This window comes from Egretta garzetta, unplaced genomic scaffold (genome assembly GCF_000687185.1).
Source record: "Egretta garzetta isolate BGI_Z169 unplaced genomic scaffold, ASM68718v1 scaffold496, whole genome shotgun sequence".
Lineage (NCBI taxonomy): Eukaryota > Metazoa > Chordata > Aves > Pelecaniformes > Ardeidae > Egretta > Egretta garzetta.
Window position 1 is genome coordinate 15067 of NW_009259974.1, and position 15654 is coordinate 30720.

The following is a 15654-nucleotide window of genomic DNA, read 5'->3' on the forward strand; positions in this document are numbered from 1 at the left end:
CTCTGCGGAGGGGGGGTCCGCGTTCCCCTGGGGGGGTGCTGGAAGCCCGGCTGTTGTGGCCCCTTCTCGGAGCTGGGGGAAGGCGAAGGACTGTTCTTGCTGCTGGTTAGGAGCTGTCGTGACAGTGGGCCTGAAACCAGGGCAAAATGACTGCTGCTGTTAGGGGGTTTTTGGGGGTGGGAGGGGAAGACTTTTCAAGAGCCCAGCAGCAGAGCTTTTCTACCGAAATCTTCCTTCTGTTTAAATCACTCCAGCCTTCCTGTCACTCCCAAACCGGGGAAGCTCTCAGTGTGGACAGCAGATACTGACAGGCTCTGAAGTGACGGTGGAGCATTTTTCCGTTCCCTGCCCTCTCACTGGAGCGCCACTGGCGGTTGAACCCAGCTGGCAGCTGAATACTGTGCGGGTGTGTGCTCACTCAACCCCCGCAGTGGGATGGGAGAGAGAATCAGGAAACAAAAAGTAAAATTTGTGGGCTGAGATCAAGACAGTTTAATAGGCCAGAAAAGGAAGGTAAAATAATACTCATCATCATCATCATGAAAGACTGTACAAAACAAGGAATGCACAGTGCAATTGCTCACCACCTGCTGACTGAATCCCAGCCGGTTCCTGAGCAGTGGTTCCCCCCTGGCCAACTCCCCCCCAGTTTCTCTACTGAGCATGACGTCACATGGTCTGGAGTAGCCCTGTGGCCAGTTGGGGTCAGCTGTCCTGGCTGTACTGGCTGGGCATGGGAAGCTGTAAAGTCCTTGCCTCCTGTAAGCGCTATGTAGCAACACCTAAACCATTGATACCTTAAGGGTCAAAAGACCCCAGATGTAAAATGGCTTACATGCATAAAATTTAGGCCTTATTGTCTAGCTTGCTGTTGTTTTGCTAAAGTTAGTATTGTCTAGTTTGCTGTTGCTTTGCTAAAGTTAGTAGTGTCAAGCTTGGACGGGTTTTTTTTTCCCCTAAAGTCTGTAGTATAGTTACTTAGTGAATTTAGAACCCTATTCAAGGACGGGAAGAATCGGGAGGGGATGAACCAAAAGGATAATAACGGTTTGCCAAGGTTGCCAGACTAGAAGGAATGAGAACTAATTGATGTAGAAAGATTTGTGGCTCCTTACGAAGGACAGTTTTTTTGATAAGAACCAGGTGTTTACCTCAAGAGCTGGTCTACACGGACCCTGTGGTTTGAGCAAGAGCCAAGGAGCAACTGAGTCTGCGCAAGAACAAGGGGTTACTTAGCGGTGACAAAGAGGAGCCATCAGCCTTCATCCCCACGACCCCCGATGACCACCACCAGGAGGCACTGAGCAGGCGCAGTGGGGAGGGATTTATGGAGATGACCTCCTGAACCTAATTTTAATACAAAGCGGAGACAGGTTATGCATATGTATAGGCATATCGGGAAGCTTCATGCATATGTAATAGTTTGTTACATATAAATGGGCAAGTTGCAGCTTGATGGTATGCACGTTAGGTGGAGCGATCCCCCGTGCATCCGGCGCTGTGAATAAAGAATGCCAGCCTTTTAACACTGCATTGGTGTTATGAGGTTCGTTCTTCCTGATTTCGGTGACACCATCAGTGTGTTATCAACGTTCTTTTCACATTAAATCCAAAACACAGCACCATGCCAGGGAAAAAAAATTAACTGTATCCAGCCAAAACCAGGACATTATCCACCCCTTATTCTATACCATTTATGTCATGCTTAGGTCCTACCCTTATCAATACATTCCAATTAATCACCACTGATTTCCCCATCTTTTGATATATACGCACAGATATCATTCCCTTAGTCTATGGGCCATCCTTCTAAAATGTCCATTGGGTTCATTTAGTCAATGGGTTTGGGCTCCATCTGTTGTAACAGTCTTTCAGGGCAGGAGAGGGTGTGTGGTGTTGGGTTGTTGCATGCTGAAGTCAGTTCTGGTTCCGTCTGCTGCACTTGCTCAGTTTCATCAGAGTTCATTCTTCATTAATCTGGGCGATTCTTACTGTTATACCATTGATAGGACATACTGCAATAGTAAAAACCATGACATACTGTATTATACAGCAATTAACATTATACCATTCAGTTCATTGGCTATTCTCACCCCAAATCACATCCCCTTGAGGTACCCATTGGACTTCCCCATCATCCTGCCTCACCCACCAAGTGGAGCCAGGTCCTTGAGCAAAAGCAGTCCCATAAATTGGTTTGCCTTTGCCCGAGGCAGGAGTAACCCAGACAGCCTGCCCCAGCATGTTTTTTGCATGCACTACAGGGACTTTATCCTCTTCTACCATATGTAAGAGGTTTAATTGGGCAGGGCCAGCTTGGTTGGCAGATCCCCTAGTGCTGACTGACCAGGTGGCCTTTGCTAAATGTGTACCCCAATGTTTGGATGTTCCACCACCCATTGCTCTCAGGGCAGTCTTTAACAGTCCATTGTATGATTCCATTTTCCCAGAGGCTGGTGCATGACAGGGGATGGGATATACCCACCCAATGCTGTGCTCTTTGGCCCAGGTGTCTATGACGTTGTTTCGGAAATGAGTTCCATTGTCTGACTCAGTTCTTTCTGGGGTGCCATGTTGCCACAGGACTTGCTTCTCAAGGCCCAGGATAGTGTCTGAGCGGTGGCATGGGATGTTTCCAACCACCCAGTGGTTGCTTCCACCATGGTGAGCACATGGTGCTTGCCTTGGTGGGTTTGTGGGGCTGTGATATAATCAGTCTGCCAGGCCTCCCCATATTTGTATTTCAGCCACCGTCCTTGATACCAGAGAGACTTTAACCGCTTGGCTTGTTTGATCGCAGCACATGTTTCACATTCATGAATAACCTGTGTGATAGCATCCATGGTCAAGTCCACCCCTTGATCACGAGTCCATCTGTACGTTGCATCTCTTCCTTGATGGCCTGAGGTGTCATGGGCCCACTGAGCCAGAAATTGTTCACCCTTATGTTGCCAGTCCAGATCCACCTGAGCCACTTCAATCTTAGCAGCCTGATCCACCTGCTGGTTGTTTTGATGTTCTTCAGTGGCCCAGTTCCTGGGTACATGAGCATCTATGTGATGTACCTTTACAACCAGGTTCTCTACCTGGGCAGCAATATCTTGCCATGAAGCGGTAGCCCAGATGGGTTTGCCTCTGCGCTGCCAGTTGCTCTGCTTCCATTGCTGCACCCACCCCCACAGGGCATTTGCCACTATCCATGAGTCAGTACAGAGACAGAGCACTGGCCACTTTTCCTGTTCAGCAATATCCAAAGTGAGCTGGATGGCTTTCACCTCTGCAGACCGACTCAATTCACTTTCTCCTTCAGCAGTCTCTGCAACTTATCCTATAGGACTCCACAGAGCAGCCTTCCATTGGAACATCCAGCCCAGCACTGGCAGTCGGGGTGCCAGGAGGAGCTCTGCTTCAGTACCAATCACTTCCGAAACAGCTCACATCCCTCCATATGCTGCCAGTATCACTTTTTCAGTTGGAGGATAGTGGGCCTCAGATCCTCTGTATCTCCGACTCCAAAACCCTAGGGGTCGGCCTCGAATCTCCCCTGGTGCTTTCTGTCAGAAGCTGAGGTAGGGCCGTTCTCCCCGGATGCGGTGTAGAGCACATTTCTTACATCTTGCCCTGTCCAGACCAGCCCAAGGGCTACTGCATGAACTGTCCTCTGTTTAATTGGTCAAAGGCTGTCATTGTTCAGGGCCCCATTTGAAATCGTTCTTCTTCTGGGTCACTTGGTAGAGAGGGCTTACGCTCAGGCTGTAATTTGGAATATGCATTTTCCGAAAACCCACAACGCCCAAGAAAGCTTGTGTTTCCTTTTTGCTGGTTGGTGGAGACATGGCTGTTATTTTGTTGATCACATCCATTGGAATCTGACAACGCCCGTCTTGCCATTTGATTCCTAGAAACTGGATCTCCTGTGCAGGTCCCTTGACCTTGCTTTGTTGTATGGCAAAACCGGCCTTCAGAAGGGCTTGGACTATTTTCTTCCCTTTCTCAAAAACTTCTTCTGCTGTGTTGCCCCACACAACGATGTCATCAATGTATGGTGGGTATTCCGGAGCCTTACCCTGTTCCAGTCCTGTCTGGATCAGTCCGTGCAAATGGTAGGGCTGTGTTTCCAACCCTGGGGCAATCGATCCCAGGTATACTGGGTACCCCTCCAAATGAAAGCAAACTGTGGCCTGCACTCCGCTGCCAAAGGGATTGAGAAAAACGCATTCGTGATGTCAGCTGTGGCAACCACTTGGCTACCTTGGACTCCAGCTCGTATTGAAATTCTAACATGTCTGGCATGGCAGCACTCAGCGGGGGTGTGACTTTATTCAGGCCACCATAGTCTACTGTCAGTCTCCACTTTCCATCAGACTTTTTCACTGGCCATATGGGACTGTTAAAGGGTGAGTGAGTCTTGCTGATCGCTCCTTGACTCTCCAGTTGATGGATCAGCTTATGGATGGGAATCAGGGAGTCTTGGTTGTTGTGATATTGCTGGTGGTGCACTGTTATGGTGGCAGTCGGCACCTGTTGTTCTTTGGCCCTCAACAATGTGAGAGACTGAATAGCCAGGTAATTGTCTCAAAGCTTGCTCCTTTGTGTGCTTATCTGAGAAGACCAGATAAGGGGGCTTTCAGGCTTCCTGAAGCAGCAGACCATTGTTTTCCCCTGGATGGGGGGCCTGTCCGCCAAGGCATGCAGTTTGACCCCTGCCCCTGCCCAACAACAAGAAAGCCAAAAGGGTATGCGCAAGTGTGTGCCTTAGGCAAGCAGCCTATAAAAGGCTGCCATCTAAGACCCTGGGGGGATCACCGACTCCGCAGGTGACCACTCAAGACCCTGGGTGACCACTGACTCTGTGAGCTACCCCTGAAGACTCTGGCGACCACTGACCCCAGGGGAGACCACCAAAGACCCCAGAAGCACAGACCCTCGGGACGCTGCAGATCCATGGTGGTGACTGTTTGCGCTCTTCCATCTGTACCTCTTGCTTAATTTCCCATCTTTCCTTTCTTCCTTTCCCATCGCTGCTCTCTCTCTTTCCCCCAAAGAGTTAATAAATGAGTGAACTTAAGACATCTGACCTGGTTTGCATCTTAATCTTGCTCGAAGGGATCAAACCTGAAATGAGAGGTTGGTCTAGCCGCCCCTGGCCTCCCAGGCTTGTCTGAGGTGGGCTAGAAAGCAAGGGGGCCTTCCTCTCATCCAACAAAGTTGGACCCTAACAGAGATGCCTGCAGCATGACTCGACTGTTGAAGGAATGAATTGTTTGTAAAAGTATGGACTGGCTAGACACTCCTTATCTGAAGTAATCCACTCTCTGTTGCGATTTACCATGTCCTGCTTATCTGACAGGACTTGGGGAAGAGTAAGTCGTATAACCCAAAGGTGTATAAACCCTCTAACTGCCCCATTTGGGCAGAGTTCACCTCAGCAGAGTTTGTCGCTGCTGCTCTCTGCTCTCCCCTACAGCTGTAGAAATAACCTGCTTCTGCCCTGGCTTGATCTCAGTTGCATCCTGGTTATTCTGAGACACCAAGCAAAGTAGAATTTACAGATCTTGTGGGGATGTAACCAAAATGATGATGAAATTGTTATGTATCTTAGTTTTCAGCATTGGGGTGATGGGATCGAATCAGTTAACTACAAAATGCAACCATGAATGCTGCTGTGCTCTCTTCCGTACAGCCCTACCCAACTGAACACTAAGTTCAGGACAATGAGAATAGTATATGGTCTGTAGTTTTAAGGTCATTATTAATGTAGCTAAAACTATAGACAATGTGCACCTGTCAGGGGAAGAAGATGAAGGGTAATTCCATGCAATGGACCAAGAAAGTTGGCTAGGACTACCAAGATAGAGAGCCCAGCAGGTAGGAGGTAATTCCGGCAGGGGGAGATCGCGACCACCGACTCCTTGACCACCTACCCAAAAGATACCACGTACTCAAAGCAGAACAATGGAAGTGCACAACTGAGTCTGCGCAGTAATTTACATAGGAAGCGAGAGAATTTGGACCAATCGTTAGAGAAGATGTTATTGATTATGTATGAATGTAATGAATATGCATGTATTTGATCAATATAACCTGACTGGACCAGGTGCCAGGTATGCACGTTAGGTGGAGCGATCCCCCATGCATCTGGGGCTATGAATAAAGAATGCCTGCCTTTTAACACTACATTGGTGTTACGAGGTTTATTCCTCCCAATTTCGGTGACAGGGACACTGTTCAGTGTTGTGCTAAACTCTGGGGGAAATTTGGACTGTAGAGGCAACATGTGAAAGCGCCATGGTTTACAGTCAAATGTATAAATGCTCCTGTGTCTCTGCTGTAAGGTAGGATCAGCTGTAGGGTCATTATGATTTTTTTCTTAAGTGCATTTTCTCTTGGCGTTAACGCTAGCCTTAGACCTCTCTGTCCTCCTGGTAATATGGATGTGTTTCCTTTACTGCATTTTTGTCACTGTAATTTGTCCTCCATGCTGGGAGTGTGAAGAACTACGCACAACTCATAAAGGTCTCCATTTGCAGGCAACAACAGACACTTGGCTGTGGTGGTAGTCTGTCTCCTTTTAGAATTCCGCTGTAGGGTGGCAGTCACCTCACTGTGGGTGTAGTTGGGCGTATGCTGCATGAGTATCACCCCCTCCCCTTGACCACAAGTTGAATAGGTGAGTGTAATGAGACATGGTCAGCAGGGCAATGTAAATAGGAACTGTGTATGATGAGCCTTTGCAGAGGCCACCAATCAACAAGTGACAGGAGATGAGTACCTAAAACTGCTGGAAAGGTACCGGGATATCTCTGGGGACTGGTTGGATTGACACCTTGTGCTGACATTGTCTGTAAAACCCCCAGTAACAGAGAGATGGGAGGAACACTGGTATGCAGACACTGTAGACAAAGAGGATGTGAGGTGGAAGGGTTTCTTGTTGATGCCAAGCCCCCTACAAACAAGAGAAAACTGTAAGAACAGTTGTCACCACAGTGTGGCCCTTCTAGGGTTCACACTTCCAGTATGCCTTAGGCTGGTGGATGCTGGGTATCTGTGATATGACTACTGCACTCTCAGTGAGCTGCAGTGCTGGCAGCAGTTGTAACTGCAAGAAGCACCAAATACCTATCACGTTTGAGTTACATATTGAAACTCCCCAGCTGGTGTCTGCATAGAAGAAACAGAAAATTAATTTACAGTTAGTACAATGTGAATAAAGAAAGCTGCTTTTGTAAGGGTTAAGATTACTAGGACCTGATGGCCATTGATTAGCTTGCACCATGCTAGTATTTATCATAATTTTTGTCTATGCAGTGTATACACCTGTGAAAACTTAAGCTATTTGCCCACTAATGATGTCTAATGCAATGAAAGTATCATTGCATCTACATATTGCATGTATTTGCCAGATGACAGTAAGACAAATGGGTAGAATAGAGTGGAAGTAGCATAACCTTACCTCAATCAAGAGCTGAGCAGCAGAGTGTAATGAGCCATGACAGACAGGATAGTGCAAATGAGCTGAGTGTGATAAGCCCTGATACAGACCATGGATAAACAAGTGACAGAATAATACCCGAACCTGCTGGAAAGACATATCACGCTGGGTAAAAAACTGGCTGGATGGCCGAGCCCAGAGAGTTGTGGTGAATGGAGTTAAATCCATTTGGCAGCTGGTCATGAGTGGTGTCCCCCAGGGCTCAGTTCTAGGGCTGGTCTTGGTTATTATCTTTATCAGTGACCTGGACGAGGGTATTGAGTGTGCCCTCAGTAAGTTTGCAGATGACACCAAACGGGGTGGGAGTGTCGATCTGCTGGAGGGGAGGAGGGCTCTGCAGAGGGACCTGGCCAGGCTGGATTGATGGGCCAAGGCCAACTGTATGAGGTTCAACAAGGCCAAGTGCCAGTCCTCCACTTTGGTCACAACAACCTACAGGCTTGGGGAAGAGTGGCTGGAAAGCTGCCTGGTGGAAAAAGACCTGGGGGTACTGGCTGACAGCTGGCTGAATATGAGCCAGGAGTGTGGACAGGTGGCCAAGAAGGCCAACGGCATCCTGTATAAAGAATAGTGTGGCCATCAGGAGTAGGGAAGTGATCGTGCCCCTGTACTCAGTGCTGGTGAGGTGGCACCTTGAATACTGTGTTCAGTTTTGGGCCCTTCACTACAAAAAAGACGTTGCGTTGCTTGAACATGTCCAGAGGACAGCTACACAGCTGGTGAGGGGTCTGGAGCACAAGTCATACGAGGAGCGGCTGAGGCAAATGGGGTTGTTTAGTCTGGAGAAGAGGAGGCTGAGGGGAGACCTGATCACCCTCTACAACTGCCTGAAAGGAGGCTGTAGTGAGGTGGGGGTTGGCCTCTTCTCCCTGGTAATGGACAACAGGATGAGGGGGAACGGTTTGAAGTTGTGCCAGGGCAGGTTTAGGTTGGACATTAGGAAAAATTTCTTCACACAAAGGGCTGTCAAGCACTGTAATGGGCTGTCCAGGGAGGTGGTTGAGTCCTCACCCCTGGAGGTATTTAAAAGCTGGGCAGTTGAAGTGCTTAGGGACAGATTTTAGTGGTGGGATGGCAGGGTTAAGGTAACGGTTGGACTTGATGATCTTAAAGGTCTTTTCCAACCTAAATGATTCTATGATCTTCTTGGGTGGTTCTTACTCTTACATCCGCAATTCCTCATTACCAAACATCCTATGCTGTTGATTTATTACTAGCTCCAGGAACATCATCAAAGCAGAGAAAAACATGTCACAAATAAACAGAAGGGCTATAGCTTGGACACACACCCCCGGTACTAAAGAGTTAATGGCAATTTTGTTTATTTCTTCTTGGTGCGTGGTGATGGATCTCAACCCAACATGTGAATTGCTTCCCTCAGGAAAAGTATTAACCGTTGAAGTAGAGTTTTAATTCCTGCAGAACTGAGATTTGCAGTAGCATCTGTCCTTTCCTCGTCTCCACAGTTACAAACCGGGCTGATTGAGATGAATGAGCCCTAATTTAAGTAAGGATCTGGGATATTCCTGCTCACATACTTAGAAACTGACTCGGTTTACAAGTTCTTACAAGGATGTTTTTCCTCCGCTAGCTTTAGATCGCTGCTTTAGGAATCCATGTTAGTGACTTCACTCCTAACAGGGAATAGAGAAATAAAGATGGTGCCAAAGTGTGGTTTAATACTCTAGTTCTTGTCTGATACTGGTGCTCTGAACTTAGCTCTTGGTAGCAACCACAGTAGCTAGGGAGTTCACTACTACATAGTTCATGTACTAAGTGAGGTGGAGTGGGCTCCCTTCAATTGTCCTGCACGTGGGTTGGGATAACCCCATCCTTAGGTATAGGCTGGAAGCTGACCGGCTGTGGAGCAGCTCTGCAGACAGACGTGGGTTCCTGCAGATGACATGCTGAACATATCATCAGCGTGCCTCTGTGACAGTGAAGGTTCACTGCGTGCTGGGCTGCATTCACAAGACCATAGTCAGCTGTCCTGGTTTCAGCTGGGACAGTTAATTTTCTCCCTAACAGCTGGCACAGTGTTGTGGTTTGGATTTAGGATGAGAAGAACGTTGATAACACACTGAGGGTTCAGTTGTTGCGGAGCAGGAATTATACCAGGCAAGGACTTTTTCAGCTTCCCCTGCTCTGCCAGGGGCACAAGAAGCTGGGAAGGGGCACAGCCAGGACAGGTGACCCCAACTGGCCCAAGGGCTATTCCAGACCATGTGGTGTCATGCTCAGTACATAAGGCTGGGGGAAGAAGAAGGAAGGGGGGGACGTTGGGAGTGATGACATTTGTCTTCCCAAGCCACGGTTACGCGTGACAGAGCCCTACATTCCTGGAGAAGGCTGAACCCCTGCCTGCCAATGGGAAGGAAGGAATTAATTCCTTGCTTTGCTTTGCTTGCACGCTCATGGCTTTTGCTTTCCCTATTAAACTGCCTTTATCTCAACCCACAAGCTTTCTCAGTTTTACCCTTCTGATTGAAGATGGGAGGAGCAAGCAAGAGGCTGGGGGTGCTGAGTTGCCAGATGGGGTTAAACCACGACACCAGCCATTCAGGATAGCTGCTGATTTCTTGTTGCTTGGCACTTGTGAGACTGCATCTGGAGAACTATGTACAGCATAGCTTCCCCACCCTCAGTGAAAAACCCCAGAGATGTTATCAAAATGGTGTGAGTCTAATGGAGGATGAGCAAGTTGATCAGAGAATGGGGGCACATGACTAGAAGCAGAGGGAGAAGACAAAGTTGAGAGGAGGGATCTAGTTGTACTGTCCACTGTCTGGAGGGGATTTGTAGAGAAGCCAGAGCCAGACCTCTCAGAAATGTACAGTGAAAGGACAAGAGGTTTGGGTCATGGCTTAAACAAGTAAATCTCCACTGGACATAGGGAAGAAACGCTTCACAATGGAAATGGTGAAGCATGAGGTGGTGCCCAGGGAAGTTGTGGGATCGCCATTCTTGGAGATATTCACACTTATGCAGAGAAGGTAATGAGCAACCTTGTCCAGCTTTTAAGTTAGCCTTGCTTTTAGCAAGGGATTGGACCTCCAGAGGTCCTTTCCAATCTCATTTTCTCTATGGTTTGATTATATTCTTGCTGTTCTTCAAACTTGCACAAATGTTTTCCCAGAAGGTGCTTGGCAGATTTCAATACCTAATTGGTCCCTGAGGTTTGACTCCATGAGGAAGTACAAGAATGTAACATGCTACCACTGTTACAAAAAGGAGCTGAAAAGAGAGGAGTTTTATTTGCCATAACTCAAATGTCAAACTAAATGAAGGAGAAAGATAAGACTCAGAATCTTTTCTGAAGCATCCTGGATTGTTGTGGATGTACTGGTAACTATTTGGACCATTTCTTAGAGTTCGTGTGTGAGTTTTTGGAGACAGGGAAAGATTAAAAGGGCAATGGCTTGGAAACCTGAACTTCCAGTCTTCAAACTAAAGTAAAAGCTTTTAGTTCTTATTGACAGAGTTTCTTGTTTTAAGGGACCACTCTCAGCATCCATATAATATTTGGTCATCCTTAGTATTAAAAAATATGTTCTATATTTATATGTTTTGTGAGAGGGAAGTTTTTTTGTTTTGGTGTTTTCTGAGAAACAACCATGAGATGATGCTAATAAACCCCTGTGTTTTGCTGGAAAAAGGGCACTAAAGGGGAAAGATGTAATGGGAATAGTGTGATAAGAAGGGTTCTAGCATCCTAGCTTGGATCTACCTTTTTGCCAAACATTTTGTAAGGAGCATTTGAAGAAGAAAAGTTGATTGGCACGTTTGGTATGGGCTGTGAGCTATCTGGGGTGTGCTTGCTTTCCCTGGGAACTCATTGTGTTGGTGTCTATTTCAATCATTCAGAAATATCTGAAATTAGTCTGAAATGAGCCTAAAACCAGATTCAAAGATCCAGACACAAAACTGGGGAGATCTGAATGCAAAATGAGTTGTATGCCTCTTTTTAAGGCAAGGAGGGCTGGTGTCCAGGAAAAAGAAGAAGGGAGAATGCAGTTGGAAACACATGGATGGGACCTTGCAAGCTTGAAAGAAAAGAATGTGATTGAAGGGCACCAGCCAGAGTTTTCATGTTCCACTTCACTTCCGGAAGGTAACGGCAACCACAGTGGTGGCTATTGTGGTAGTGCAGTAGACACAGTGCACTGGACAGTATTCATGCGTGAGTTTGGGGTAGGATGTTGTGAGGTAAAGGGAAACTTGGAGACGGGAGCTCTGAAGAAGGAAGAATGACTGTCAGCATCAGAGTTGATCCACTGGAGCTGTAAAGCCAAGGCTAAATGAAAAGTAAACAGAAAATGTTCCCATAATTTTTCCTTTCCCCCCCTTATACTCTTGCTTAGTGTTCGCATCCATTCATTTCCCCATGCATTTTGCCTTCTATCCGTGGTACCCACCCATCCTTTCTCCTTATAGCATTGTATCTTTCTGTCTGACCTTTTCTCTGTAAAGTCTCCCTCTCTCTGTGTTTTTCTTTTTATCTCCTTTTAACTGCAGAAAGTTTCTCTTTTGCAGTACTAATATGTCCGTCAACCAGTCCAATATTCTTCAGTATCAGTCTACAGTGTGACTGCGTTCCTCCGCAATTGAATTCATTTCAACTAGTAGGTCTCTGGGCACCGTGACTGCGTTCCTCCGCAATACTGCTTTTGAATTCATTTCAACTAGTAGGTCTCTGGGCACTTAGTCAAACTACTCCCCGTGTGCATTTGGCTTTTTTCTGTATTTGGTGGGGGGCAAATGTTCAGAGATTCATTTGTCCTAGGGTCTGTAACAGTTTCTGCATGTGCACCTCTCTCACTGTGCTAAGAGGGAACCGCATGAATAATTTTTACTGTAGCGGGGACTCAGTGTTATAAATGGAACTTGGGACTCCTTTACATGAGCAAGGTTGTTAGCGTGTGCTTACTGTGGCTGGGGTTCATTACTGGTATTACCCTTTAATGTTAGCAAAGCCAAACTAACTTGTTCTCTGTTGTTTTCTGCTAGTTCTCAAAATGGGCCTTTTTTTCTTTTTCTGCCAGCAATGAAGCCTCAATGAACCACACAACAGTAGTGGAATTTGTCCTCTTGGGACTGACCAACAGCTGCCATTTGGAGATCATCCTCTTTCTGTTTCTTGTGATTGCCTACTTCTTGATCCTGCTTGGAAACATTACTGTCATCAGCATCACTCTTGCAAATCATTTCCTTCAGACCCTAGTGTACTACTTCCTCAGAAATTTTGCCCTTTTGGAAATCAGTTTTACCTCCACATTCATTCCCAGGACCCTCTACAGCCTTCTGACAGAGAGGAAGATCATTTCCCTGCCTGACTGTTTCCTTCAGATGCTGCTTTTCTTTTATTTGGGTACCTGCACATTTTTCCATGTGGCAGCAATGTCATTTGATCGGTATGTTGCCATTTGCCGCCCTTTGCATTACACAACAATTATGAACAACAGCTTTTGCCTCCAGCTGGTCCTGGCTTGCTGGGCAGTGAGTTTTCTCTTGATGTTTCCTCCCACCATTATGACTGTGCAGTTGCCATTCTGTGGTCCCAATGTCATGAACCACTTTTACTGTGATACTTCTCTGTTGTTGCAACTGTCCTGCACTGACACAGGGTTCATTGAAGGACTGATGCTTAGCATACTAATTATCATCATACCTGGTACCTTAATGTGGTATGCAAGCAATGCAGAAGCCGAGTGGGCAGTAACCGCAAGGCCAAGAAGAGGAGGAGCAAGAGGGCATCACCGTGACCACACAGTGATTGGCAGGACTGGAATGTGGCCTCACTATAAGACTTAGAGCTCGAAATTATACTGCGTCACTTGGAGCATCCATACTGTGTATGCTGTGTTTCCTTGACCCGCAGACGGCAGGGTGTCTGCGTGATCCTTCGGGTAACCTTAAAGTTGATACAAAACCCAACAGTTTAATAGTAACCACTGTCTCTTGCAGCTGCATTATTACCACCATCTTGCATATACCCTCTTCCACAGATAGGAAGAAGGCATTTTCCACTTGCTCAGCTCACCTCATGGTGGTGATATTTTACAGCACGTGTATTTACAGGTATATCTGCCCAGCACAGCGAGGTGGTCAGGACTCTGACAAAGTTCTTTCTTTCTTCTTCTCCATGATGACACAGATATTTAACCTGTGCATCTACTCACTCAGGAACAACCAAGTCAAACAAGCCTTAAACAAGAGCATGTTGAAGGCAATTTCTAGCTCCCAAAGGCAGTTGTGAATGCTGGAGTGGCCCATCCAAGTGACTGAATTGTTTCCCAGATGTAACATCAGCACTGTGTAACTGAATTAAAGATGCTGATTTCAAATTGTTTACGCTTTCTACATGTTATGTAGTTCCTTCTTCTGGTAAGCAACCAAACTGTGCCAAAACAGAAAGGATCTTCTAGTCCTCCAGTACCTAGACTCAGCTTTGCCTGTGTATTTTTTCCCCCTTGCTGTGGTGGGTTAGCCTTGGCTAACAACCAAATCCTCACCCTCATTCACCCCTTCCAATCCATAGTGGGACAGAGCGGAGGCAGAAAACAGGAAAAACAGAAACAAGAAACCTTGTGGGTTGAGATAAAGATGGAGAGACGGCTTACCAGTTGCTGCTGGGAGCAAAACAGATTGGATTTAGGGAAAGTTAATTTAATTTATTGCCAAATAAAATAGTTTTAGTTTGTGAGAAGCAAAGTCAAATACTAAACTGACACCTTTACTTGCCCTTTGCACATGGTCAGTTTTATTCATTCATTCCAGCCTCCTCTACTGCTGCCCTAAGCAGCACAGGACAGGTGGGGAGGGTTATAGTCAATCCATAGTGGTTTCCCTCTGCTGCTCCTTTCCTTTTGCACTTTTTCTCTGCCCCAATGTGGGTTCTCCACAGGCTGCAGTGGATATCTGCTCCACCATGGAGTATTTTCTCCTTCTTCTCTGATCTTGTTGTTCCCTCTGTTGTATCTCACTCTTTTTGTTCCCTCCTCCTTTCTCTAGCTGGCAACTTCTGCCCTTTCTTAAAGATGTGTTCCCAGAGGTGCACCAGCTTCACTCATGGGCTCAGCTTTGGCCTGTGGTAAGTCCATTTTAGAGCTGGCTGGATCTATCTGTGTCCAGCCCAGAGCAGACCCTTGTGTCTTCTCACACAGACCATACCTGCAGGCCCCTTGTTACCAAAACCTTTCTATCTAGACCTGTGGTGGGTTAACCTTGTCTGGCTGCCAGACACCCCCCAAGCAGATCTCACTGCCCTTCCTCAGCAGGACAGGGGAGAAAATAAGATGGAAAAGCTTGTGTAAAGACAGGGTAATGGCTGAACAGGGAACTCCTTGTGGAGATCAAGTGGAAGAAGTAATTTTACAAACTCAGGAAGCAAGGTCAGGCTTCGTAGGAAGATTACAGAGCAATAATTTGGATATGCAGGGAGAAGACATGAAAGACCAAAGCTCAATTAGAGTTGAAACTGGACAGTGTTGTATCTGACAAGAAGAAGGGCTTTTTAAAGTACATCAATAGCAAAAGGGGGTCTAAAGAAAACATTGGACTGATACCTGTTGAAGATGGTCACCAGACTAACAAGGGTGAAGATAAAGCAGACGGATAGAGTCATAGAACCATTTAGGTTGGAAAAGGCCCTTAAGTTCATCTAGTCCAACCATAAACTAAAACTGACAAGTCCACTACTAAATCATGTCCCTAAGTGCCACATCTACACATCTTTTAAATGTCACTAGTGACTCAACCTCTTCCTTGGGCAGCCTGTTCCGTTGCTTGACCACTCTTTCAGAGAAAAGATTTTTCCTATTGTCCAGTCTAAACCTCCCTTGGCACAACTTGAGGCCATTTCCCCTTGTCCCATTGCCCGTTCCCTGGGAGCAGAGCCTGACCTCCCTGGATCCCCTCTCCTGTCAGGCAGCTGTAGGGAGCGATAAGGTCTCCCTTCAGCCTCTTCTTCTCCAGGCTGAAGACCCCCAGCTCCCCCAGCTGATCCCCATCAGCCTTGGCCTCCAGACCCCTCACCAGCTTTGTTGTCCTTCTCTGGACATGCTCCAGCCCCTCCATGTCCTTCTGGGAGTGAGGGGTCCAACCCTGACGCCAGCATTTGAGGGGCGGCCTCACCAGTGCCCAGGACAGGGGCACAGTCACTG

General features: G+C 46.9%; 1 protein-coding gene across 1 annotated transcript in view; it reads left to right on the forward strand.

The window, feature by feature from the left end:
* The first annotated feature begins 12547 nt into the window (after positions 1 to 12547).
* The window catches only part of LOC104127654 (olfactory receptor 6C74-like), a 5479-nt gene continuing 2372 nt past the window's right edge, over positions 12548 to 15654 (forward strand). The window contains exons 1-2 of the mRNA XM_009640341.2: positions 12548 to 13173; positions 13430 to 13711. Coding sequence (XP_009638636.2) covers positions 12548 to 13173; positions 13430 to 13711 — 908 coding nt within the window. The remainder of the gene's footprint in view (positions 13174 to 13429; positions 13712 to 15654) is intronic.